Source organism: Mustelus asterias, chromosome 22, assembly GCF_964213995.1.
Source record: "Mustelus asterias chromosome 22, sMusAst1.hap1.1, whole genome shotgun sequence".
Taxonomy (NCBI): domain Eukaryota; kingdom Metazoa; phylum Chordata; class Chondrichthyes; order Carcharhiniformes; family Triakidae; genus Mustelus; species Mustelus asterias.
In genome coordinates, this window is record NC_135822.1 from 62,203,678 (window position 1) to 62,229,055 (window position 25,378).

At 47.9% G+C, this 25,378-nt stretch overlaps 1 protein-coding gene across 2 annotated transcripts in view; it reads right to left on the reverse strand.

Moving 5' to 3' along the window:
* Positions 1-4,943: 4,943 nt before the first annotated feature.
* Positions 4,944-25,378, reverse strand: part of LOC144510112 (pleckstrin homology domain-containing family A member 2-like) — a 130,153-nt gene continuing 109,718 nt past the window's right edge. For both annotated transcript variants that reach the window (XM_078239390.1, XM_078239391.1), the window contains 4 exons: positions 23,927-23,985; positions 23,704-23,767; positions 14,093-14,149; positions 4,944-10,396 (listed from right to left, as the gene is read on the reverse strand). In XM_078239390.1, coding sequence (XP_078095516.1) covers positions 9,986-10,396; positions 14,093-14,149; positions 23,704-23,767; positions 23,927-23,985 — 591 coding nt within the window. In that variant the 3' untranslated portion in view covers positions 4,944-9,985. The remainder of the gene's footprint in view (positions 10,397-14,092; positions 14,150-23,703; positions 23,768-23,926; positions 23,986-25,378) is intronic.

Here is a 25,378-nt window from a genome sequence, read left to right on the forward strand (position 1 = left end):
CTGCAGGGCAGCAGTCAGGGCAGAATGTTCAAGGGATGGAGGGATTGCGTACCCCCATTTTTGGGATCCATGGGGGCACGAGGTCAGTGGGCAGCTATTTCTGTGTGTGGGGAAAGACGGGGATGGAGGGGATGGGGGACCAGCGATGAGGCCAGCGATGTCTGTGTGTGTGTGGGGGGGTGTGGAGGCAGCGATGTGTGAGGTGGAGGATCGTGGGGCCAGCGATGGGTGTGGGGGCCAGCGATGTGTGTGTGTGTTGGGGCTGTGGGGGCCAGCGATGTCTGTGGGGGGTTGTGGGGGCCAGCAATGTGTGAGGTGGGGTTGTGCGGGCCAGCGATGTGTGTGGAGGTGTGGGGGCCAGCGATGTGTGTGGAGGGTGTGGGGGCCAGCGATGTGTGTGGAGGGTGTGGGGGCCAGCGATGTGTGTGGAGGGTGTGGGGGCCAGCGATGTGTGTGGAGGGTGTGGGGGCCAGCGATGTGTGTGGAGGGTGTGGGGGCCAGCGATGTGTGTGGAGGGTGTGGGGGCCAGCGATGTGTGTGGAGGTGTGGGGGCCAGCGATGTGTGTGGAGGGTGTGGGGGCCAGCGATGTGTGTGGAGGGTGTGGGGGCCAGCGATGTGTGTGGAGGGTGTGGGGGCCAGCGATGTGTGTGGAGGGTGTGGGGGCCAGCGATGTGTGTGGAGGGTGTGGGGGCCAGCGATGTGTGTGGAGGGTGTGGGGGCCAGCGATGTGTGTGGAGGTGTGGGGGCCAGCGATGTGTGTGGAGGGTGTGGGGGCCAGCGATGAGACCAGCGATGTGTGTGTGGAGGATTTGGGGGCCAGCAATGTGTGTGGGGGGGAATGTGGGGCAGCGATGACTGTGTGTGTGGGGGGGCTGTGGGGCCAGTGATGAGGCCAGCGATGTCTATACGGGGGTTGTGGGGGCCAGCGGTGTCTGTGGGGGTGTGTGGGGGCCAGCGATGTGTGGGGGGGGTTGTGGGGGCCAGCGGTGTCTGTGGGGGTGTGTGGGGGCCAGCGATGTGTGGGGGGGGTTGTGGGGGCCAGCGGTGTCTGTGGGGGGGTGTGGGGGCCAGCGATGTGTGTGGGGGGGTTGTGGGGCCAGCGGTGTCTGTGGTGGGGTTGTGGGGCCAGCAATGTGTGTGGGGGGGTTGTGGGGCCAGCGGTGTCTGTGGTGGGGTTGTTGGGGCCAGTAATGTGTGGGGGGGGGGGGTTGTGGGGCCAGCGATGCATGTGGGGGGTGTGTGGGGGGTGTATGGGGGCCAGCGATGTGTGTGGGGGGTGGGTGTGGGGGCCAGCGATGTGTGTGGGGGGGGGGTGTGGGGGCCAGCGATGTGTGTGGGGGGGGGGTGTGGGGGCCAGCGATGTGTGTGGGGGTGTATGGGGGCCAGCGATGTGTGTGGGGGGTGGGTGTGGGGGCCAGCGATGTGTGTGGGGGGGGGGGGGTGTGGGGGCCAGCGATGTGTGTGGGGGGGGGGGGGTGTGGGGGCCAGCGATGTGTGTGGGGGGGGGGTGTGGGGGCCAGCGATGTGTGTGGGGGGTGTGTGGGGGGTGTATGGGGGCCAGCGATGTGTGTGGGAGTTGGATGGCAGTGATCTGGATGCTGGGGGGTCTTTTCCGCGATGTGCGCATGCGCGGGTTCCTGCTCATCCCGCGAATTCAGGCTCTTTGGTGTAAACAGGCCCCGTCCCCTGGGTTATTAATGATATTCACGATTGTGACCTCTGCAGCGCACAGAGTGCGGAGATTCGAGTGAAAGCTGAGCTGACAGGACAGTCGGGATTTAGAAGTTTTCCCGCCAATTCAACGCTTTTGGGAGAATCGTGGCCCTTATTTATAACCCCTCCAATGATCACAGATTCCTTTTCACCTACAGACAGATTGAGGTCTCAGGAAGAAAGTGCTTTATGCCCAGGTTTAAGTCCAACCCTTTCTGCCCCCTGACCTTTTGATTTGATTTGATTTGATTTATTATTGTCACATGTATTAACATAGTGATAAAAATTGTTTCTTGCGCGTTATACAGACAAAACATACCGTTCATAGAGAAGGAAACGAGAGAGTGCAGGATGTAGTGTTACAGTCATAGCCAGGATGTAGAGAAAGATCAACTTATTGCACGGTAAATCCATTCAAAAGTCTGACAGCAGCAGGGAAGAAGCTGTTCTTGAGTCGGTCGGTACGTGACCTCAGACTTTTGTATCTTTTTCCCGAAGGAAGAAGGTGGAAGAGAGAATGTCCGGGGTGCGTGGGGTCTTTAATTATGCTGGCTGCTTTGCCGAGTCAGTGGGAAGTGTAGACAGAGTCAATGGATGGGAGGCTGGTTTGTGTGATGGATTTGGCTACACCGTGATCTTGGACAGGCGCAGCCGGCGACAGCACATCTCCTCCGAGAGGGCCTCGAAGGAATTGTGGGGCCTGTACTTCCTTGCCCTCGGCACCCTCCGCCTTCAGTGCACCCTCTCAGGAGGCTGCCCACCCACCTCCTGACCCTCAGTGGCAGCCCCCTGCCCTCCTTCCTGAGGGTCTGGTGATGGCTGCTCCTGCGGTGGTCTCTCCACACCCGCCACCTCCTGAGCCGCCGCCTCCTCCTCTTCCTCTGCCCCTGCTGCCACCAACATGGCCAGCTCCAGATCGAGCAAACCCAGATCCATCTTCACAGTTGGGTTTGGAAAGAGCATAGAATGACGGATTATTCTCATTGGCTGCATAGACCTAGCACCACCCCAATCCCTCACTTGGATGAGAACCCCCCACTTGTGGGTGCTGGCAACACTACACAACCCATGGTGCCATGTGTGGCCTGATTAGGGTTGTGTGAGATTCCCATCATGACAAATGCTGGCACAGATTATGCAGGTCGGTGGGCAGCCGTGGGCAATGCCATTGCTGTGTGTGCAACTGCAGCATCCGTTACAGGCATGTGTCACTGGTCCGTGTCACAGGGCAGGGACAGACCGCAAAGCAGCCCCAGATGTGTGTGTGTGTGTGGGGCGGGGGTGGCGGGGGGGGGGGGGGGGGGGGGCGGTGCAGGACTCCCTGACGGAACCTCACCCAGAGAGCTGTGAGGAAATAGAAGTCCCCCTGATATCACTGGTCCATGGGCCAACACCTGAAGGCAGCAGGAGGAAGGCCACCAGGCATCTCCAGGGCCTGTCTGCAACATGCCCCCCGCCCCCCCGCCCGTGCTCCACTTGCAGCACTCACCTCCTCACGCCAGTTCAAGGCTGCCACATCAGGTTGCGACTTGTAAATACCTACTCTGATTCACGCTAAAGTTACATCACACCAAAGAGGTGGGAGACGCAGACGTGGACGGAGATTGCCGTGTGGATCCCGATAATGGCATGTTAAGGTATATAAACTCATGCTAATCAGCGGCCCGCCGGTTTTCTGCGGGTTCTCGGCGGCGCCATTTTTCTCCGGCTGGGAGATGCGCGCGGGTCGTAAAAGCTGGCGGGGAACCTGGGAAATGGCCAACACACACACCTGCCCGCCCAACCCGCCAGAAAAGTTGCGGATCGCGATGGGAGAATCGCCCCCTATGTCTCCATTTAAAAACTGTTCAGTCTTATGCAAGAATTGCTCAATGTATAAAACACACCTACCCCAAGCTTTCAGAAATTTTGAGAAGCATACGTTCGTGTGTGTTGTTTTTAACTCTTATCTCGTTGGCATTCTGAAAACTTAGACAAAGATGTTGCATTCAGATCTTCAGAAAAGATTAGAAATGTGCCCTATCCTGAAAGCTCAGACGTATTCTGCTTTCCAAAGATGTTTCGGTATGCGGTCACCTCCCTCAGTGGAATGATGACATCAGGCCATTGCTAAATATGAACATGTTTTTCCATCCTGTATGAATCAAACCTCGGCAAATTGTACCATCTACAGCAATAATGCCCCCAATGTGTCAGGGTGTTAATTGGGGTCCATCCTGACATTGTGCAATCATGCAAACCAAACTGGCCACGAATATAACGCCCCTCCTGATTTTAATATCACCGTCATCAATTGTTGCAGTAAATATGTCAACATTTTATGATGTACCAAGGTTGCCCCATTGCCCCCAGTGCAATGTTGGCTTTTTTACTGAGACTTCATTTGTAAAAATGTTTTGCGGCAGTTTCGTCTGGAAAGGTAGGGCGAAAGCAAACCCAGCTCAACCTGTCTGGGGTTGTTGGCATGGAATTTAGCTGTGCCCACTGCTGCTCTGTTAGGTGAGTCAGCCATGGCTCAGTGGATGGCACTCGCACCTCTGAAAGTTGCAGGTTCAAATCCTACTCCAGAGATATGCGCACAAAACCTAGGCTACTGCTTCAATTGCTGTCTTTGAAAGAAATGTTATGTCAAAATTCCAGCCCCGCCCCCGCCGCCCCAGTTACCATGGCACTACTTCGAAGAAATACAAGGGAAGTTTTCCCCGTGTCTTGACCAATATTTATTCCTCAATGAACCAAAAACAGCTTAAATTTACTGATGCGTTTTGCCACAGCAGCTACACTTCAAAAGCACTTTACAAAAAGCCATGGGAGCGCCAGAGGTTGTGCACAAATGCACATTTTCCTTCTTCCCTTACATCATCCATTCGGTTTGTCTTCATAGGTTGGCAGCTGCGAATCTTTCAGCAGCAACCTTCACTTCCTCCATCACTTGGGGCTGCAAACAGTGAACAGTCAACCCTCTTGACTCAACATCCTTTTGGAATAATCCTCCGGGAATTGCAACCAGACTCAGTGCCCCCCCCCCCCCCCCCCCCCGCCCCCTCCTCCTCCCTCTGCCCAGGCTGGAAAGCAAACTCAAGCGATAAACATTTGAACCGCGACTCAGATATAAATGTGGAAATGAGTACTTCTTCCCCCCCAGAATTTATTGAAGGTCGCCCAAAACCGCAACATAAGTTTTGAAGATTAAGTAATTCAGAACGTCCTTTCAAAACAAAATAGTATTTTGAAACTGTTTAATGCAACAAAAATTCAACAACTGGTTACCAAACTTTGCATTCATTCAGAATGAAATTGGCCATCATTACAGGAGCAAGTGATTATTGTTGGTTACCATTAGACTACAAGGAAAAAGGATTTGCCTGGGTAATTGACAGCAGGAAGAATCCTTTCACAATGACATCCTTTCACATGTTTTTTTTCCTTGAATCGGGCACAGTCCATAACTTAAAGAAAACACAAACGTCTTTCATAATGCTTGATGACCGGGCACAAATATCCAATAAGCGCACATACAAACTGGTTACGGTCACACGTTTCCTCCCAACTTGGAAACGTTTGTGATGTGATACACAGAATACCATCGGAGGAGAGAACTACTTCAGGCAGAGATCTGAATAATGGATGGCGTCCCATTAACCATTGCTGTGGCGGTGTCAACCAAGTAAAGCCAGCTACAGAACCGGAGGATTGCCAAAGCTTTCACCAGAACAATGCATCTGTAAAGAGCTGTTTGAAACAATGGTCATTGATTATCACTTCCCCCATTTACCTGCTTCAAATTCATGGTGTAGTCCAAAGATGTGCGGGTTAGGTTGATTGGCCGTGCTAAAATTGCCCCTTAGCGTCCTGAGATGTGTAGGTTAGAGGGATTAGCGGGTAAATGTGTAGGGATATGGGGGTAGGGCCTGGGTGGCATTGTGGTCGGTGCAGACTTGATGGGCCAAATGGCCTCTTTCTGCACTGTAGGGTTTCTATGATCTATGATAGTACTTCTAGTTCTTCTGAGAACTAGCAACATCTTCTGAAAAATACACCCCAAACATTAGACACAGGTCTAGAATCATAGAATCTCTATAGTGCTGAAGGAGGCCATCCGGCCCATCCTGCGCCGACAACAATCCCACCCAGACCCTATCCCCGTAACCCCCCCACATATTTACCCTGCTAATCCCCCTGACACTCGGGAGCAATTTAGCATGGGCCAATCCACCTAACACCTCATCTTTGGAGTGTGGGAGGAAACCCTCGCAGACACGGGGAGAACGTGCAAATTCCACACAGACAGCGACCCGAGGCCGGAATTGAACCCGGGTCCCTGGGGCTGTGAGGCAGCAGTGCTAACCACTGTGCCACCCTTCTGCTTTAATTAAAATTGAATTTAATTAAATGTTTTAACTTTTGGCCTAATTAAGACACTCTTATCTTTTTTGCAAATGTAATTTTTATTTTGTTTGACAAAATGTTGATTGAAAATTTTCGAAGATAAAATCAGTTGCTTTGCCACCAACGCAAGCGTGATCGATCACAAGCTTGGTAGCTTGATTCCAGAATCGTTATCTTTGCTAAATTTTGACGGATGGTATTTAAAAGATTTAGTGATTTTAAATAGGGTATATATTCTCTTACAAATGCCACACTTATGAGCTTTATTCATTGCATCTTAAGGTCCATCTGCCTTAAGCACTGTACCTCGATCACCAGAGTTATCAATTAAGCACAAAGGCAGTGCTGTTCTTGAGCAAGAAGGTGAATGCAAAATGGTGGTTCTGGGTGACATGTTGAGCTGTCCTTTTGAGTCCATGCCTTTGCTGCACATAGCCCTTCCACTGGAGATGGACTGCCAGAAGCAGTAAATTTGAATGAGTTACAGCCCAATTGATATATTAGCCTTTTCTTTGGCTCGAGCAGCTAATTTCCAGTTTGTGAACAGAATGATTCAGGAGTGCGATATCATCATCTTCCAGAGACACCTGCTTGACTTGTTGGGCCTGTTGAATTCTCAGGAAGTTGCTCCATGGTCATGGCTTGGGCTGTTGCAGATAACTTATGGCACCAATGCCCTGAAGTGCTGACCAAGGGGCAGTGCCAAGAGGGTGGAGCCTGAGTGGGGGGGTGGGGCAATGACAGGGGCAGCTCTGCAGGGGTGGGGGGGCAGTGGAACTCTGCAGATGCGGGATGATCAGTCGGGGGAGCGGGGGGGGGGGGGAGCTCTGCAGATGGACCAAGAAGACGGGGGAGGTGGGTGTTGATTCGGCAGGGGGAGGTGGGGGATGGGGGCTGGCACAGGGAGCAATCGGTGAGGAGGAGGGGGGGGGGGGTGCAGAAGTGACATACAGGCTGGAATTCTCCGGCCATTCACACCCCGTCACCGCTGCCAGCGAGAATGGAGAAGGTGGCGCTTAGCCAAATCTCCATTCACTGCAGCGGGACTGGAAAATCCCAGCTGTGGGTGAGGTCGGGGAATTCGGCCCTCAATCATTTTTCGGGAAAATTCCGCCCCATGCATTAAGAATTGTCATACAGCAGTGAGAGTTTGAGGGACACATTTTTATTTTTGAGACTATTTTCTTCCAGTTTCATTCTCAGAATTTGTAAATGCACCTGACTAGTATCTTGAATTGGTCTGTTGTGAAAAGCAGGGAGGCCCAAACCAGCTACTTTGCTGCAGTTCCTACTTCCACTCTTTTGGCATGACCCAAGTACGAGGGAAATCTTTCGGCCCACATGATGTTATCTGCAGGAGGCTAATCTGGCTCAGAATCATTGGCACCCAAGCAACACCTGGTCAAGCAAGAAATGTGCAATGGTCTAGACATGAAGGAAGCCAGCGTCAGCAGTCAGCACACACTCTCACGCTGCACAAATTCCAGCAGTCGCATGATCCACTTTTATTGCTTCTCCTGTACCTGAGATTTTGGGAATGATAGACAGGTAGGGACACTGCCCATTGTAACCTGCTCCACATTCCTGAGGCGCCATTCCGAGTCCCGACATTCGAATCTATCAGCCCTGCACACGCAAAGCGCGCTCAGATCTCAGCTGAGCATGTAGGCGCACCTCTGTGTGGGTGTTAAAATACAGAAACATAAATTTTATCTTCCATTCGAGTGATGAACCTCGGATAAGTCAGTAATGCTGGATCCTGTTTGCCTTGTCTTTTTCCAAAGGCGGGTGGGTGAATTTTGACTTGGTCTGTCGTGTTAAATGGCTATCAGTGAGTCGCTTGCTCCTTTTTCCGTTCCCCTGCTTTTCATTGCCTGGGTATCAATGGGGAAAGATGTAATCCAGGCTGCCAATTCGTCACCACTCTTACACTTTTTCCCAGTCAAAGTGACCCCCGCTCCCTTCCCACTTCTCAGATTTAAAGAGAAAAATGGGATCATATTGTTCTGCAAATAACCATTCAGTTGGTGTATGTGCAAAGACCGTATGGGTTAGTACTGTGGCTGTACCCAGAACGTAACAGGATGCCAAATACTGGGCAATTTCAGTATGAATGGCGCTTGTTGATTCTGGGGTCTCCTCATTTATCAGCAATACATTTCACAACAGCATCAAACCGGAATTAAAACGTTTTGTTTGCCGGCCCGAACTGCAAATGAACTGAGCTGTAGATACTCCAACTCGCCCATCACTGGCAAAATCAACTGACATCACACTAACCGTTCCCCAGTCCTAAAGGTGAATTTTCTGATATATTCCTCTGTTGAGGCATTTAATTTTGGCCGAAGTTTGCACGGAATTGGGAAGTGGGCAGTCCATGACTGCCTGTTTCTGAAATCTGTACAGAGTTGGGAAGTGGCAGTCCGTGACTGCCTGTTTCTGAAATCTGCACGGAGTTGGGAAGTGGCAGTCCATGATTGCCTGTTTCTAAGCAGAACCACACAATGCTCCCCCCCCTCCCTCGCCCCCCGCCTTCCCCCACCATTCCCCACCCACTTTTGCTCCTTCTCGGAAAAGTTTAACCAGGCGATCTGTTTGCAGCTGAAAAGCTCACGAGCAGATGTTACAGATACAAAATGCAGGTGTTCACATGTTTGATCTAAAGCCTTATGGTTCATCACCCACCCTCTGCCTACAGCCAGCAGAAAGCCTCTGCAAACATGCAGTCAAATACAGGTTGCAGACTCCATGTAGAAGAGGGGCAGAACCTACCACCTCACCACCGGAGCTTGTAAAGAGTAAATTCGCAGCGAAATACCAGATACTGGGGGGAAATGGGGAGAAATTTCTCTCTCCAACTCTCCCTTTCCTCGCCTGATCTTTCCTATGCAAAGAAACTTGCCCCAAGGGTTGAGGCTAGTTGAAAATAGAATCAAGTTTGGGTTTCCCAGTTGATGACAAGCCACTGTAACCTTTCAGTGACTTTCGACTCTCCTGAGTTTACTGAACAGAGTTACACAACGTGTTGAGACATTCTGGAGCTGATTTCAGTTGCTAAGTCAGTGACAGACTATGCCTGAACCACAATAAGATATACAGAACAGTGGGAGGACGAGGCCCTCCAATCAGTAAATTAAAAATTATTCTGGAGAAACAAACACAAAACAGTCCCAGGAATGCTCAGATGAAATAAAGTCCGTCCAATCCCTTGCTGAAACACCAGACATCCGTACTGAAACACCAAACATGACGAAGACCAGCATTGCAACAGCTCTTTTCCAGATTCACTCCTTTTTCAAGACATTGATCCACATCCATTCCCAGGGAGGCAGCAATAAAGATTTGGGAACTGCAATGACATAATTAAGGAATGCAGAGTCCGAATTCCATTTTCCACAACAGTTGGAAGGTCACGGCACACATCTGTGTTTCTGATTTTTCAAGTGTTTCAGTGACAGATGTGCACAGAGGACTTGGCTACACCTCAGGAATGTAAAAACTGTTCAAATTCCAATTCATTCCTTATCACCAGTGTATCACGGAGACCCATTGGCTGTGGTAGGTAGTGCTGGGTCTTCTTTTGTCTTGAGTTTTCAGTTGCCAAACAGACGGAACCCGGCTGTGTGGCCATCTCGCCAGATGGAGCAGGAATGAAAAGTACTGACGGAAATGTAACGAACAGCCAAAAACACACACTTGCTGCTCTTGCTTGTGTGTCCCAACATAGCTTGACTTCATGGCTTCGCAAAGTAATGAAGGTTGCGGCAAGGACAATGGTAAGCTAAGCTGTTTACAAGCAGGCACTTTCACTCAAAACAAAATCTATTTGAGTTGCTAAATCCTAGATAGAACAAGTAATAGAAAAAGGCAGGTTTACTGTCATTAAACATCTGTTGTTCGGATGCCATCATCATCTATGTTGAATTGGACCTTCTGCTCATTTCTGGGTGCTGGCTGTGACCTGTGTCTGCGGCGCTTCCCTTGGCCGTTCACATCTTCCTTCGTTGGCAGCTGTGACTGGGGCACTTCAGCTGGTGCTTTCAGGACACTCTCATGCCTGCCTATTTCCTCGACCGGGGATAAAGGTGGCTCGCCCGCAGCTGGTACAGGAGTCCACGGCTGCCATGATGACACCACGGAAGTAGACTTGGAGAGAGGTCGTTTCTCGTCTCCTTGCGGCTTGGAGGCGGACTGGGGCCACACTGATGCCGAGGAGGGAGGGTTGGTCGCGGTCAGGGGATCGAGCGGCTGCGATGAAGTTCTGCTGTTGAGGGCGGATTGAACTGGAACTCCCTGCGAACAGTATTACAGAAATAAGGAAGAGGAAATATCACACAAGCAAAATTTCATTTCCAAATACCCAGTGGACCTGCCATCCTTCCAACAATAACAGACAGGAGAAAACGCTCTAATCCTTGCAGCTGGATAATACCTTGCAGAGCACAGCATGCACACACTCTCCGGCCCTACCTGGCAGGGGACGAGGCTAGCCCATTGCACTTGGGGGTGTGCTGACACCTGCAATGGTGGTTTGCCCAGGCTAGGGTGGAGCAAAGGATAGAGCCCTAGAGGTTTACGGCATGGAAACAGGCCCTTCGGCCCAACTTGTCCATGCCGTCCTTTTTTTTAAACCAATTGCCCATGTTTGGCCCATATCCCACTATACCCATGTTACCCATGTAACTGTCTAAATGCTTTGTAAAAGACAAAATTGTACCCATCTCTACTACTGCCTCTGGCAGCTCGTTCCAGACACTCGCCACCCGCTGTGTGAAAAAATTGCCCCTCTGAACCCTTTTGGATCTCTCCCCTCTCACCTTAAACCTATGCCCTCTAGTTTTAGACTCCCTTACCTTTGGAAAAAGATGCTGACTATCTAGCTGATCTATGCCCCTCATTATTGTATAGACCTCTAGAAGATCACCCCTCAGCCTCTTGCGCTCTCGGAAAAAATGTCCCAGTCTATCCAGCCTCTCCTTATAACTCAAACCATCAAGTCCCGGTAGCATCCTAGTAAATCTTTTCTGCCCTCTTTCTAGTTTAATAATATCCTTTCTATAATAGGATGACCAGAACTGTACATGGTATTCCAAGTGTGGCCTTACTAATGTCTTGTACAACTTCAACAAGACGTCACAACTCCTGCATTCAAGGATCAGGGTAACCAATGAGGTTAAACCAAGGCTTTACCAGATGCAATTTTTCAAAGCCGTCTGGGCTTTTTGGCAAAGATGAAGCGTTAGATCAAGCCCGGGAGGGGGTTAAATGCCTCATCCTCTTGGAGCTTGGATCTGGTTTGCCCCTCATGTGGGAACTATGGTTAAACTTAATATGAATTGGCTTTTCTGATTAGAAGTAAAGAACCAAAAGGAACCAGAAAAAAACATGCAATCCTTCATTCTGTATAGCCATGTATAGCAGCAATAATGACAGGACAGAGAATTGTCAATACTTTCATGGTATATTAAAATATGTATTAAAATATCTACGTTGAAAGTGATGAAGTTTCACTGCAAGAACCTGCATCTAAGGATGTGCCTGACACAATACTTTAAAGGCCATGCAGACCCCAAAACTGCCCTGCCAAAATGACCCCAGTTGCAAGCTTGCATCAGATGTTTGATGCAATAGCTGTGCGATTACCTTTTGAGGCAGGAGAGAGTTAATCATATTCCACTGAGCTGCTTAGGCCCCAGCTTGAAGTAATGAACAACCATCTGCATTCTGACTCATTCTCTGGGCACTTCAGTCAGTGGGTAACTGACAAGTCAATAAGTACCTTTTCTCATTCAACTTGACGTAAAATGTAAGACTCCATCCAGTCCTTGTCAAAATCAACTGACAACCGAACCCAAATGTTTATGAGATGGTACAAGTAAGAATCGAAAATGGCAAATGGCTTTCTTTGGTTCTCACGGTATTCCTAGTCATGTGGCAGCACTGGCAACTTTTCAAAGAAAGAAATTTTATTCCATCCAAATGACCAAAGTCAAATTGAATCCAATTCATGAGAGGGACAAACTGGCAAGATGAGGCATTGCACCCCATCCCGGGCTTGATCTATCCCTTCAGCTTAGCCCCCCAGGCCAAGGTGGCTTTTTCAACAGGTGATGCCCCGGCTGAACCTCATCGGCAAGCCTAATCATTGATTCTCCACTGCCAGTGTGGCAGGGTCTAGTTAGGGTAACCCTGTTGATGAATACAATGAAGCTGTACCTGAAACACAAATGGCAGCTTCTGTATCTGACATTTGGGAGCTCAAATTCAGCAAGATAATGCCTCAAATTTCAGATTCTCATCTTTGTCTTCAAATCCTCCCACATCCTCACCCTTCCCTATCTCTCATCTTCTCTAGCTATCAACTCCAAACTCTTTCTTCCTCTGACTCAAACTTCATCCATTGACTCTGTCTACACTTCCCGCTGCCTCGGGAAAAGCAGCCAGCATAATCAAGGACCCCACGCACCCCGGACATTCTCTCTTCCACCTTCTTCCGTCGGGAAAAAGATATAAAAGTCTGAGATCAAGTACCAACCGACTCAAGAATAGCTTCTTCCCTGCTGCCATCAGACTTTTGAATGGACTTACCTTGCATTCTGTTGATCTTTCTCTACACCCTAGCTATGACCGTAACACTACATTCTGCACCCTCTCCTTTCCTACTCTATGAACGGTATGCTTTGTCTGTATAGTGCGCAGGAAACAATACTTTTCACTGTGTACTAATGCATGTGACAATAATAAATCAAATCAAATATCAAACTAATCTTTCTCTACACCCTAGCTATGTCTGTAACACTACATTCTCCACCCTCTCCTTTCCTTCTTTATGGACGGGGCGGCACGGTGGCACAGTGGTTAGCACTGCTGCCTCACAGCGCCAGGGAACCGGGTTCAATTTCAGCCTTGGGTGACTGTATGGAGTTTGCGCATTCTCCCCGTGTCTGTGTGGGTTTCCTCCGGGTGCTCCGGTTTCCTCCCACAGTCCAAAGATGTGCAGGTTAGGTGGATTGGCCATGCTAAATTGACCCCAGTGTCAGGGGGATTAGCAGGGTAAATATGTGGGGTTACAGGAATAGGGCTTGGGTGGGATTGTGGTTGGTGCAGGCTCGATGGGCCGAATGGCCTCCTTGTGCACTGTAGGATTCTATGATTCTATGAACTTCATCTGCTTCCCTCTCCCCCCTTTGCACCATCATTGGCACTTTCAACAAGCTCAGACCTCAGGAATTTTCTTGCTTGATTCTGCCTATCTCTCTCTCCTCCTGTGACCCTCCTTTACACCTTCACAAAAGCCTTTAGTCACCTCTGCTAATCTCCAGTCCTTTCACTTATCGTCCATTATCCTCAGGCCAATTCGAGGTAACCTTGGGCTATGTTTCTGCTCTGAAAGTGCCAAATGAACAAATGTTCTTGTATTTTCTTCTGAGTGCAACTCAGTAAAACCCTGCCTGTGTCAGGCGATTGGGGCCAGCTCCATCTCCTTGCCCTGTAACCACTTCTCCCCAACATACACCCACCCACCCAGTTAAACAGCGTTCTGACACTCACACATGAATACCATGCCAGCATTATCACTGGACTCCTCCCCAGTCACCAGTCGGTGCCTCCAGGAAAGGAGGAAACAGAGGATAAGTGATAAGAGAAAAAAAATAATGTGAAAAAATATAGATACTGCCAGTTAATACCATGTAGGATTGCTTTTCTTAAAACACAAAACCTTCCACAATTTCGTCACTACATTCGAGAAAAGCACATGGCTAAATTTCCCAGAAGGTGCTGTTTTGAGTGCTGTTTATTTATTAGTATTCTCGCAGCAGGTATCAACCAACCATCACATAACCATTGGCTTTTCAACTTTGCCTGTGTGTGTTGTTGGGTCAAAATGCTGTTTTAAACGATACTTTTCATAAGCAGTGGACTGTGACAAATCAAGTATTTAACATACAGGGGGAGACGTACTGCATTATTGTTCGAACACTACATCACCTTGATTGCCTGATTGATGGCTTTCATCCAACTTTCCATCTCGGTAGGACTATCTGCCTGTTCACAGAAAACAAAAGACCAAATTATTTCAACTTCAATCGCGCACTCCAAGAGCTCACAGATGACTTCATTGATCAATCCTTTTGGACCCGTGGATCAAAACGCTAATTGCAATGTTGATGTAAGCCTCCTTGTGACAGTAATAAATAAATAATAAATAAAACTTTGCGCAGTGACTAAGGTTTGCTACCTGCATTTCCAAGGTATTTCCAAGTCATCCTGACCAATATTGGCTGATAAAGCGCTTGATGTTGTCCTGAGATCATGAAAGGCAACACATCAATGCAAGTTCCTTCTTCTTAGGAGCTATCTTTGTCTTAAACTTCTCTATCATGTGCAGTCACATTCAATTCGAGTGGATTTATAGGAACAGGAGTGGCCATTTGGTGGGTCTGTTCCGTGTTGTGAGTTTTAACACATGATACAATCCCCGTGTTATTTTGAAGCAGGAAAAACTGAATCATCGAGAAGTTTGAATTAATTTTTTTAAAATAAAACAGCACAAGGGTCATTTTAGGTAATATGATTTCAGGTTTAACAAGAGAATACAATTTAAAATTAAGAGCAGTGAATGGTCTGACACTCTTGGGTGGGGTGGGGGGGGGGGGGGGTAGTGGATTTCCAGCAAGCCGGAGGGGTCGGAGAATACAACGGGAGCCCCAAATAGCACTTACGCCAGCGGGAATTTCCATTAACATCGTCCCCGTCTCCCGCAGGTGACGTGATGGAGTTCCCGCCATGAAAGGTCGGGAATGCTATTTGCATTCATTTACATGTCATTAGAGGGGTTCGCCGCTGTACGATCCCCGCCCACGTAGCAAATTCCCAGCAGGCTTAACCTGGTCCTGACAAATGGGGACCTGGCAAAGAGAACCCACCTGGGGCGCATGGGTATGTACAGCCCACAGGAGGAGGAGAAGGTCATGCCTTGGCAGTGCCAGAGGGCAGTGCTCCAGACTGCCAAAGGGCATTGTCAGGGTGGGGGCAGGGGGGGGGGGGGCGGCCTTCCGTTGGGGAGATCTGTGGGGGTTCCTGGGGGAATTCCAAAGGAACTTTGTATTTTTTTTCCCATTCCTTAACCTTTTCCTAAGTGTTTGAAAAGATGGTGGGAAAACCCGACAAGGCAGCTGATAGGTTGCCCCTCTACCTTTCCCACCAAATACAACACATAGAAAAAAAAAATCACAAAACTCTGCCCATTGCTTATTCTCACTTTCAAAAAAAAAATTGTGCACCAATAGCTTTTTGCTCTGTGAATTTAATGTGTTCTTATATCTTGCATGGTCTCATCTGTTCTCAAGCATTACTTCACAGCCTCATCAAACTTCCAGTTGTCCTGACCAATCTTTAGCTCTGAAACAACATTGTTAAAGCAGATGATCACACTGCTTCCTTGTGGCTGCTCTTTCCGATGGTGACGACACTTCAGAAGCACTTCATTGGCTCGTAAACGCTCTGGCTTCTCAGCCTTTTGGCTAAGATCAAGCATCAAATCAAGCCCAAGATGCTTGATTTGTGATGATGTGAGGGGGGTGATCGACAGTGATGGGCGTGATGCCTGATCTCATCAGCTTGGACCTTGTTTGTCTCTCTTGTGTGGACCTTGAATTGGATCCAATTGGATTTGAAGTTTGGCTTTTGGAGTGAGCAGAGAATGAATTTGGGTTTGCCCGATCCACTCTGAGCATTGGATTCCGAACTTTAAGAATGGAGTAAATTTTTTTTTAAAATGCTGACGTGACAGGCACTTTATAAATGCAAGTCGTCCTTTTTAGAAAGTATGCATGTTGTGGAACTTCTCTTCGACATATCATTTAGGTGTTAAACTAATTTATTCATTCGAGAGATCAGGTTACAGATCACAATATTTCCTGTACTCACCAGGTGGTACTTGCAGTGCCATGACTGCTCAAGGGATTTGTAAAGAATCATAGAATCCCTACGGTACAGGAGGAGGCCATTTGGTCCATCAAGTCTGCGCTGACAGAAATCCCAGCCAGGCCCTATCCCCGTAACCCCACATATTACCCTGCTAATCCCCCTGACACTAAGGGACAATTTGACATGGCCAATCAACCTGACCCACACATCTTTGGAGTGTGGGAGGAAACCGGAGCACCCGGAGGAAACCCACGCAGACACGGGGGAGAACGTGCAAACTCCACACAGACAGTCACCTGAGGACAGGATTGAACCTGGGTCCCTGGCGCTGTGAGGCGGCAGTGCTAACCCACTGTGCCACCATTAAATATTGGTTTTGTGCTTCTGCACTTTTGGCATTTGTGTATTTTGGTTCAATCACAAAACAGTTGGACACATTAATGTTACCACTGGAAATTGAAAGACATAGAAAGAGTTAATTGAAGTCTCGAGATTTCTGGGCGGCACGGTAGCACAGTGGTTAGCACTGCTGCTTCACAGCTCCAGGGACCTGGGTTTGATTCCTGGCTTGGTCACTGTCTGTGTGGAGTTTGCATATTCTCCTCGTGTCTGCGTGGGTTTCCTCCGGGTGCTCCGGTTTCCTCCCACAGTCCAAAGATGTGCAGGTTAAGTTGATTGGCCATGCTAAATTGCCCCTTAGTGCCCTGAGATGTGTAGGTTAGCGGGTAAATATGTAGGGATATGGGGGTAGGGCCTGGGTGGGATTGTGGTCGGTGCAGACTCGATGGGCCAAATGGCCTCTTTCTGCACTGTAGGGTTTCTATGTTTCTGGCTATGTGGTATTCTGTGCCTGCCAGGAAATAGCACTGCTAATCTTTGGAAATCAAGCTTTAAATAGAGTGACTGCTGCTGAATGTGGTCTCCCTCAGGAACATTAATTTGGGGTAGAGCCACCCACACTATTCCGGTCAGTAGAACTGCCCTTTTTTCTGAATTGCAATTCAACAGCCCTGTCCAAAGCGTGGTTTCGGTGAAAAAAAAGGTCATTGAGGTTTTTAACGTAAAGCACAGGTACAATGGTGCAGTTCTAGCACAGAACTGCTTCCTGGAGAGATTCGACCAACCTGGCCATTGCTTCCCGTGTTGCAAGGACCAGTGGTTTTGACAACAGCTGGACCCATTTAAAAAATAATGTGCGAACAGTAACTGCTCCCCGTGGGCTGGTGTTTTTACAACTGACATGCTGAAGATAAAGCACAAACGTTTCAGCTGAGATCTGGGCAGCCTCTACCTCCAACTGCAAGCTACTTTGCATTTGTGGTGCAGTTGGAGACAGGCTGGTGACGGAGATATAGAATGAAGTCATCAATTTGGGCATTCCCTTTACTGGCAGGAAGGCTGCTGACTTTGGATAAATGTTGGACTTCTAATAATTGGCTAGGATGTAGATTAAGGCCCAGAATTGAACCCGGAAGACTGTTCAATGCAAGAGATCTTGCTTCCCAGGTTTTGCTTCCTTACTGTCTGGCTGTTTTATTTCATAGAATCATAGTATCCCCGCAGTGCAGAAGGAGGCCATTCGGCCCATCAAGTCTGCACCGACCACAATCCCACCCAGGCCCCACTCCCGCAACCCCACACATCCACCCTGCTAATCCCTCTGACACTAAGGGGCGATTTAGCATGGCCAATCCACCTAACCCGCACATCTTTGGACTGTGGGAGGAAACCGGAGCACCCGGAGGAAACCCACGCGGACTCGGGGAGAACGTGCAGACAGTGACCCGAGGCCGGAATGGAACCCGGGTCCCCGGCGCTGTTTCACGGCTGTTTGTACCTAGTTTCGTCAAATGACCGGGAATAGGGATGGACCACCAAAAACCATTCATTCCCTGCAACCCCCACCAGAAGCAGCACCCAGCCATTGGTGGCTCCAGTCCCCACCAGGACATCCTCCAGTTGTCACCTAAAAAAATAGAGACCACAATTGAACACACTACCAGAAGGATGTGGAGGCTTTGGAGAGGGTCCAGAAAAGATTTACCAGGATGTTGCCTGGCATGGAGGGCATTAGCTATGAGGAGAGGTTGGAGAAACTTGGTTTGTTCTCACTGGAACGACGGAGGTTGAGGGGAGACCTGATAGAAGTCTCCAAGATTATGAGGGGCATGGACAGAGTGGATAGTCAGAAGCTTTTTCCCAGGCCGGAAGCGTCAATTCCAAGAGGGCGTAGGTTTAAAGTGCGAGGGGCAAGGTTTAAAGGAGATGTACGAGGCAAGTCTTTTTACACAGAGGGTGGTGGGTGCCTGGAACTCGCTGCCGGGGGAGGCAGTGGAAGCGGATACGATAGTGAGTTTTAAGGGCGTTTTGACAAATATATGAATAGGATGGGAATAGAGGGATACGGTCCTCGGAAGGGTAGGGGGTTTTAGTTAAGTCGGGCAGCATGGTCGGTGCAGACTTGGAGGGCCAAAGGGCCTGTTCCTGTGCTGTAATTTTCTTTGTTCTTTGAAGAAAAATGGAAAAAGGAAGAGCAAGAGAGACCAAAGTGATTCATTCTTCCATGATGAAATACTCTGGGACATGCAGAAGACAATCAGGGGCACTTAGTGGGGTAAAACATGGGTTCTATGGTTAACAGGATTGCCCCAAATTTCAGTAACTATGGTCATCATCTACTTTGGAGGATTTTTATTGACAGTCATTTTGCTTCAGGCATTTGGATTTATTTTATGATATCATTAAGAGAAAAATGAGTTTTAAGTTAATCTATTGATGTCAGAAGTAGGCTTATGTTAACACTTCACTGCAGTGTTAATGTAAGCCAACTTGTGACTAATAAATAAACTTTGCAATGAAGTTACTGTGAAAACCCCCTAGTCGCCACATTCTGGCGGCTGTTCGGGAATTTAGCACGGCCATTGCACCCTAACCAGCACGCCTTTTGGAATGTGGGGGGAAACCGGAGCCACCCGGAAGAAACCTACGCAGACACAGGGAGAACGTGCTAACTCCGCACAGACAGTGACCCGAGCCAGGAATTGGACCCGAGTCCCTGGCGCTATGAGGCACAGTAAGAAGTTTCACAACACCAGGTTAAAGTCCAACAGGTTTATTTGGTAGCACGAGCTTTCGGAGTGTCGCTCCTTCCTTCAGGTGAGTGAGGAGTTGTGTTCACAAACAGGGTATAAATAACTCCTCACTCACCTGAAGAAGGAGCAGCGCTCCGAAAGCTTGTGCGACCAAATAAACCTGTTGGACTTTAACCTGGTGTTGTGAGACTTCTTACTGTGCTTACCCCAGTCCAACGCCGGCATCTCCACATCATGGCTGAGAGGAGCAGTGCTAACCACTGTGCCACCGTTGATTGAGAGAGATCATTTTCTGTCAAGGAAGATCAACTTGTAATTTGCAAAAGAAAATCTTCAGCATTAATATGCATGTGGAAACCCCCCTTTATAAAGTCCAGCTTCCTCATTCCATTATGCAACAGTGCAACCCAGTGGCAGCAGAAGGATGTACAGCACGAGGACAGATTTGTGGCAGGATTCCTTGCAGTTTTGCTACTCTACCACCACATGATGCTGTTGCGCTTTGTGAAGAAGGTCTTCTGTTGACCAGTGTCATGGCTACAAAGCAGCAGATTCTCATTATCAAGCAGAGTGGGGAAGTGACCTCTCTCTCGCTGCCAAAGATATTTTCAGTTGGGGCTTCACGCTCCTGGAACACAAACATGACAGTGCAGCTTCGAGTCAGTGCGGTTCTATTGGAGATGCGAGAATTTAGATCTTGGACTGGATGCCTCTTCAGGTGGATGCAAGCAATCCCACTGTGTTGTTCAGAAAACAGGCCAGAGCTCTTGAGGGCTGACTTGATAGAAGCCTTTAAGATTAGAACAGGCTCGAGAATAAAGAGGATGCTTCCATTTGCAGGGCAACCAATATAACAGAGTCACTCATAAATCCAAGAGGGAAACCCAGGAGAAAGATATTCACCCAGAGATCTGAATCCATTTATTATTGTCATATGTATTAGTATACAGTGAAAAGTATTGTTTCTTGTGCGCTATACAGACAGAGCATACCATTCATAGAGAAGGAAAGGAGAGGGTGCAGAATGTAGTGTTATAATCATAGCTAGGGTGTAGAGAAAGATAAACTTAATATTTGATTTATTATTGTCACATGTATTAGTATACAGTGAAAAGTATTGTTTCTTGCTCGCTATACAGACAAAGCATACCGTTCATAGAGAAGGAAAGGAGAGGGTGCGGAATGTAGTGTCACAGTTAGAGAAAGATCAACTTAATATTTGATTTGATTTATTGTCACATGTATTAACATACAGTGAAAAGTATTGTTTCTTGCGCACTGTACAGAGAGCATACCGTTCATAGAGAAAGAAAGGAGAGGGTGCGGAATATAATGTTGCAGTCATAGCTCGGGTGTAGAGAAAGATCAACTTAATATAGGATAGGTCCATTCATAACTGTGATGGCAGCAGGGCAGAGCATTGTTATCAGAGTTAGAGCAGAGTTTTAAAAATATAGAATGAGATTAAAAGATAGAATTAGAGAGTGTGCTGGGAACAGCTCACAAGAGAGTGGTAAGAGTGTGGAACTGGCTACCACAGTGAACAGTTGAGGTCAATAGCATGGATGCATCTAAAGGGAAAGCTAGATACGCATAGAGTCATAGAGGTTTACAGCATGGAAACAGGCCCTTCGGCCCAACTTGTCCATGCTGCCCTTTTTTTTAAACCCCTAAGCTAATCCCAATTGCCCACATTTGGCCCATATCCCTCTATACCCATCGTACCCATGTAACTATCTAAATGCTTTTTAAAAGATAAAATTGTACCCGCCTCTACTACTATCTCTGGCAGCTTGTTCCAGCCACTCACCACCCTCCGTGAAAAAATTGCCCCTCTGGACACTTTTGTATCTCTCCCCTCTCACCTTAAACCTATGCCCTCTAGTTTTAGACTCCCCTACCTTTGGGAAACGATATTGACTATCTACCTTGTCTATGCCCCTCATTATTTTATAGACCTCTATAAGATCACCCCTCAGCCTCCTACGCTCCAGAGAAAAAAGTCCCAGTCTATCCAGCCTCTCCTTATAACTCAATCCATCAAGTCCCAGTAGCATCCTAGTAAATCTGTTCTGCACTCTTTCTAGTTTAATAATATCCTTTCTATAATAGGGTGACCAGAATTGCACACAGTATTCCAAGTGTGGCCGTACCAATGTCTTGTACAACTTCAACAAGGAAGTTTGAAGGAGAAAGGAATAAAAGGTTATACTGATGGGGTTGAATGAAAAAGGACAGTTGGAGGCTTCTGTGCAGCCCAACCACCAGCATGTCCCAGTTAGATAGTCTGGTCTGTTTCTGTGCTTGTATGGAGCACAGTATAGCACTTAAAGAGCAAGGGAGCTTTCTCAGTGCCCCAGTCAACAATCACCCCTTAACTAAGAGCAAGGAGAGGTATAACAACCATTTGTTCATTTTCTCTAAGTGGAACTTTGCAAAAATTGGCCGCTGAGTTTGCTTATATCACAACATCTAACCTCCTTGGCTGTAATTGCTTGGCATTTGGGGATCGGCTGTGGACATCGAAGATGCTAACGTTATTGCTAATTTCTCTCACAGCCACACTGGGTCATCCTGACATTTCTGTGCTCAGTACCATTGAGCATGAGAGGGAAAATCAGGCGCACCTTCCTCACCTCAAGGGTGAAACACTTAGGAGTGAAAGCCTCAGAAGCAGAGTTGAAGAATACGTACTTCTGGAAAGGGAGGCGAGAGACAGAACAAAGAAAGAACAAAGAAAATTACAGCACAGGAACAGGCCCTTCGGCCCTCCAAGCCTGCACCGACCATGCTGCCCGACTTAATTAAAACCCCCTACCCTTCCGGGGACCATATCCCTCTATTCCCATCCTACTCATGTATTTGTCCAGACTTCCCTTTAAAGTCACTGTTGCATCTGCTTCCACTACCTCCCCCGGCAGCGAGTTCCAGGCACCCACCACTCTCTGTGTAAAAGACTTGCCTCGTACATCTCCTTTAAACCTTGTCCCTTGCATCTTAAACCTGTGCCCCCTAGTAATTGACTCTTCCACCCTGGGAAAAAGCTTCTGATTATCCACTCTGTCCATGCCTCTCATAATCTTGTAGACTTTTATCAGGTCGCCCCTCAACCTCCGTCGTTCCAGTGAGAACAAACCAAGTTTCTCCAACCTCTCCTCATAGCTAATGCCCTCTACACCAGGCAACATCCTGGTAAAACTTTTCCGTACCCTCTCCAAAGCCTCCACATCCTTCTGGTAGTGTGGCGACCAGAATTGAACACTATATCCCAAGTGCGGCCTAACTAAGGTTCTATGAAGCTGCAACATGACTTGCCAATTTTTAAACTCAATGCCCTGGCCGATGAAGGTAAGTATATGCGTATGCTTTCTTGACGACCTTATCCACCTGCATTGCCACTTTCACTTCCATTATTTTGCTGTATTCTATATTATCAAGCAATGAGTTAAGTCGCAATTCAATGCATATTATTTAACAACCGCACAATTTATCTTGAAATGGGGCCATGTAGTGAAAGAGATGAGGAACGAGGACAGGCCCCAATGGTAACCATTAACTTTCAAGTTGGAGAAGTCAATTTGTTTTATGGAATAGATTTTGCTGAAGGCTTTGGGAATATGTTTATGGATTTATTTTAGGAGCCCACTGAATTCTGGAAGACGGCACTTTGAAAGGAATGCACAGGATAGTCTGCACGTTGTGCACACAGGAACACAACAGTGTTTGGGGGTAATTTGACAGTGGTCCCTGGGTGGGACAGGACATCAAGGGTCTTCTGACTTTGGTGATGTGTATTATACTTTTGGACCACTGGATTTCACTGTGTCAGAGTCACATTCAGTTCCGTAGATGGTGTTGGAGTCTGTATGGGACTTTGGTTTCGTGGGCCTCCAGGAACTAACTTGAGATTATCCAGTGCTCCCCATGCTCCAGGGGGTGTTTTGGAGATAATGGTTCACTTTTAGATTGCCATACGGTGGCACAGTGGTTAGCACTGCTGTCACACAGCACCAAGGGTTCGATTCCCAGTTGTCCGCCCCTCGCCCGCTCCGAGTGGGGCGGTCGAATTCCGGCGATTGTTAACGAAAAAGATTCAAAGGCTGTTCACAGCACGAGCACAATGGATGCGTCAAGTGACTTCCTTCTGTGCTGTGACCTTTCACGATTCTCTGATCACAGATCGCAGCGGGATGTGGCTGAGACTTTTTTTGGTGCCGTCAGTCAGAGCACGGAATCTTTCACCTCACAGGTAGGTGTTAGAAATTATCAAAGAAGCTGACTCCAAACTTCGCTCCAGAAAGCACTGATCACCTTCAGTTTGATCGCTCAATACTCTGTGAGTTCGCGCCCGTGTGGTTTTTCTTGTTTTAAATACATTGGACAGAATTTTACCGGCACATCCGCCCCAGGTTCGGACAATCCCGCCCGAGGCCAACGGACACTGCCATTCTCCAAGCCTCGCCGGAATCGGGGCTGGAGCGCCGGTAAAATTCCGACCATTGTATTTTCCGTCGGTCTCAGTCAGAGTCAAGTGCACTCAGGTGCCCAGGTAGAGTAATATTTTTTTGAAAGATTTACCTGAATGTAGAAAGTTCGAGACGTTGTGACTATTTCAAACAGATTATCTCTCATCAGTGCTTGACTGAGGGGAAACAAAAAGACAAAATAAGTTAAGATGAAAAGGTGAGATGGCGCATTTTATTTCAGTCACAACAAAGCCAGAAATATTGAGTCCTGGAATAACGCCATTGTCTGGATAAAATTAATTTATAGAGATTTTCCAACAAGTAACTTAATTTACCTGCAGTGTTGGGCTTTCTGTATATCCTTCAGCGGCACTGCTCGAATTGGTTCTTTTTCCTGAAAAGGCATTATTTAAATCGCACAATCAGTTCTGAATATTTTTGATTTGATTTATTATTGCCGCATGTATGAGTATACAGTGAAAAGTATTGTTCCTTGTGCGCTATACAAAGGAAACCGTACATAGGGACAGAAAGGAGGGGGTGCAGAATGTAGAGTTACAGTCATTGCTAGGGTGTAGAGAAAGATCAACTTAATGCGAGGTAGGTCCATTCAAAAGTTTGATGGCAACAGGGAAGAAGCTGTTCTTGAGTCGGTTGGAACATGTCCTCAGATATTTGTATCTTTTTCCCGATGGAAGAAGGTGGAAGAGAGTATGTCCGGGGTGCGTGGGGTCCTTGATTACACTGGCTGTTTTTCCAAGGCAGCGGGAAGTATAGACAGAGTCAATGGATGGGAGACTGGTTTGAGCGATGGTTTGAATGTAACAACGACAGGTCATTTTTGAAATAGATACCTAGGTAAAGGTGATTGCCGAATGGTATTATTGCTAGACTATTCATCCAGAAACTCAGCTAATGTTCTGGGGACCCGGGTTCGAATACCACCATGGCAGATGGTGGAATTTGAATTCAATAAAAAATATCTCGAATTAAGAATCTACTGATGACCATGAAACCATTGTCGATCGTCGGAAAAACCCATCTGGTTCACTACTTTCCTTTTGGGAAGAAAGTCTGCCGTCCTTACCTGGTCTGGCCTACATGTGACTCCAGAGCCACAGCAATGTGGTTGACTCTCAACTGCCTTCCAAGGGAAACTAGGGATGGGCAATAAATGCAGGCCAGCCAGCGACGCCCATGTCCCATGAATGAATAAAAAACAAATCCTTTTTGTTTACAGTAAATGCATGGCATTTTTAGGGAAAAGGTAACATGGTAGTTAGGCTCGTAAATCCAAAGGGTTGGACTAATAATCCAAAAACAGGTTGGTTTTTACATGTTCCAGCTGGGCATATTTTCTGATTATGGGGTGGGGGATGCTGGCACGTAAAATAGGTCAGGTATTGAGCCCACCACCCTCTTGCCCTGCCCCCAAGCTGACCCCCGAAATAGCATGACACATCCCCCACTCTACCATAACCATCAAACCAGGGGATCAACCCTGCTTCAATAAAGAGTGCAAGAGGACATGCCAGGAGCAGCACCAGATATATGTAAAAGGTGTCAACCTTGTGAAGCTACACACAGGACTACTTGCATGCAAAATAGCGGATGAACCACACGATGGACAGAGCAGGAAGGATGTGCTAGCCTTGGGAGGGGCCCACAGGAGGTTCACAAGAATGAAGGGTTTGTCATATGAGGAGTGATTGAGGACACTGGGCCTATACTCGATGGAATTTAGAAGGATGAGGTGGGGATCCAGTTGAACCTTACAGTCCAAAGAT